Below are 2,946 nucleotides of genomic sequence, written 5' to 3' on the forward strand. Positions count from 1 at the left end.
CCTGAGCAAGGATGGGTTCTGTCAAGGTAGCAATGATCCATGACAACAAAAGCTGATCAATCTTTCGCCATTGAATATATGAAGGGTTTTCAGTAGTTTCATTAGTGGTAGGATCGGTGAGAGTTGTTGGTGGGAGAGGAACTTCTGGATCAACAATTTGGTATAAATCTCGGCTATGAAGGAGGGGAAGCATCTGGGTTTTCCACAGAAGGTAGTTTGACCTATCAAGCTTAATGGATACCAAGCTTGTAATATTTTTGAGAAAAAATGTTCTTATATCTCAGATATAACATCATCTACGGATCCACCTCAAAATCTCTAACGGATGAATTTCTGAATCTTATGAGTGGAGAATTTGAAATGAGTAATGTTGGAGAATTATCATATTTTTCTTGGTTTGCAAATACAACAATAAAAAGACAATATTCTTCTCTGTCAAGAAAAATCTGCAAGGAATTTGGTTGAAAAATTCGAATTAAAAAGTGCAACTCCTATGGCGACACCAATGCCAACTACCGGAAAACTTCAATCAAATCCAGGAGAAAAATCAGTAGATCAAAAATTATATAGATCTATGATAGGAAGCTTGTTTTACTTGACTGCAACAAGACCAGACATTGCCTTTAGTGTAAGATGTTGTGCAAGATTTCAAGCAGATCCCAGAGAACCACATCTAAAAGCTGTAAAACGAATCATTCGATACATTAATGGTACCCTGGATTATGGTTTATTATATTCTATGGATACAAACAACAATCTCGTTGCCTACTCAGATGCTGATTGGGCAGGATGTGTAGAAGACCGAAAAAGCACCTCTGGCGGATGCTTCTATGCTGGGAAAAATCTTGTAGCCTGGCACAGCAAGAAACAAAACTCACAGTCCTTGTCGACATGTGAAGCATAATATATTGTTGCTGGTACATGTTGTACTCAACTTTTGTGGATGAAACAAATGCTCATTGACTATGGAATCAATATTTCAACTATGGGCATATTGTGTGATAACTCAAGTGCTATTCGCTTGACTGAAAATCCAGTTGAACATTCTCGTACTAAACATAAAGATATTAGATATCACTTTATTAAATAATTATATGAGAATGGAGTTATCAAATTAGAATATGTGCCATCTGAGCATCAGCTTGCTGATAGTCTCACTAAACCCTTAGATAGGGAAACTTTCGAAAATCAAAGGAAGTCTATTGGCATTGTCAAGGTACATTAGTGTAGATGGGGAAAAACGAGTTGTTGGTTTTTAAGGAATTGAGGAGATGACCGTGCGGAGGAAACTCCTTGAACCGAGCGAACTGTCTAACCTCACACAGATGCACTGCAAGAGGGAGTGCTTTGAATTCGAGAGATCAATCGGTAGGATCTGGCCTAAACCAAGACAATGGTCGTTCCAGAATCAATTCGGTCACAAGAGAGGATGGGTCGATCTGTAGGAGGGAAGCTGAGAAATGTGTGAGATCAATGATGATCGAAATTGTAGGTGTGTTGTGTATTCTGTGTAAAGAAATAAGATAAGTTCTGATTGATTGAATTTGCTCCGTTGAGAGTAATTTTTTCAGACGATGAGTTCGTGTGCTCTTGTTTTACGAAAATTCTCTGTTGTTTCAATCATAATTCAGAGACTTATTTATATTGCTAGAATTGTAAACACCTTGATCCTATGAAGTGTGACAGTTGCTGGAGTCAAAGAGTGGGGAAGTGGAAATAGTGTTAAAACCAGTTGCTCATCGTGTGGAGACTTGGTTTATTTTCCATCCACTACTTTGCTAACTCCTCCAACTGATTGCACGACTTGCTCACATTCTCATCGTGTGTATGAACACACGTGCCGTAGACCGCTAGACCAAAACCATAGTTAATATCCCCCCATGTAACACGATTGATGTCTCGTGATTGTGATTCTGCAAGGCAGACGTGTATTTAGTTATTCAATTGCTGACTTCATGGGACGATGAGTCCTTGTATTGCTGAGTCGAACGCGATTTGCAAATGTTCTAAGACTCATGAATCAAACGTGTCTGTTGAGACAAAGGTATAATTCTCGAGTAAATGTTGATAGTTAAAGTGAGCAAATATTTCTCATTCAATGGATTGTTGAATATTGATAGTTGAACCAATATTCCTTAGTCTGAGCAAATATTTCTCGTTTGATGAGGTAACCTGACCAAATAAAATATTAATTTAAAATACTGGTAACTGAACCGAGTATAATTAATTAAATTGTTGATCACGGGATCAACGTAAAATTATTAGTGTTTGAATCTGCTCAGAATTATGTTTTGCAGAGCTTTGGATTCGAAATCCTAAGTTTGATCAATTGCTGATCAATTGATGATTTATTGAAAATCAACCACGGATTGAAGGAGGGACCGGCTACATGGGATGATGAGTCGACCATGTAACGCCCAGATGCTCTAGTGAGAAAAATACCAAAGTCTCTTGAAGACCAGTTGGTGAAAATATGATCAAATGCTGGTTTAATCATTTATTGAAATAATGCTTTTCTAAACCTTAGGTGATAAAACCTAATTAATTATGAAGAGATGAAGGACTAACCAAGGGATCATGAAACCGGCCTTGGTTGGTCATGGGACCGACTGACGATCGTTTTATGAAATTCCAAGTTGTTTGGAAGAGTTTGAACATAATGTGAACAAATTAGGTCAAATGATGAAAATGTGCGGGACCGACCTCTTGTAAGCCAGAGAGCGAACCTTGGTCGGTCAAGGTAATTTGCTCATGTCACCAAAGTGTTCATGTCTCAGTCCTGAGAATTCTGATATTTTCTGGCGTGCATTTGAGCATTCATTTGAGAAAATATGAAGAATTTAGGGTTTTACTGAAACTGAGGAATTTCCATGAGATGATGGAAATAATAATAAAATAAGGGATTACAAGGTGTGGGACCGGCCACGGCTAGGGTATGGCTGGCCG

At 38.2% G+C, this 2,946-nt stretch overlaps 1 protein-coding gene across 1 annotated transcript; it reads left to right on the forward strand.

Moving 5' to 3' along the window:
- The first annotated feature begins 493 nt into the window (after positions 1 to 493).
- LOC113279203 (uncharacterized mitochondrial protein AtMg00810-like) lies at positions 494 to 904 on the forward strand. Its single transcript, XM_026527903.1, has one exon. It carries the CDS (start codon positions 494 to 496, stop codon positions 902 to 904), a length of 411 nt encoding a protein of 136 aa, XP_026383688.1.
- Positions 905 to 2,946: the final 2,042 nt, after the last annotated feature.

Source organism: Papaver somniferum, chromosome 5, assembly GCF_003573695.1.
Source record: "Papaver somniferum cultivar HN1 chromosome 5, ASM357369v1, whole genome shotgun sequence".
NCBI lineage: Eukaryota > Viridiplantae > Streptophyta > Magnoliopsida > Ranunculales > Papaveraceae > Papaver > Papaver somniferum.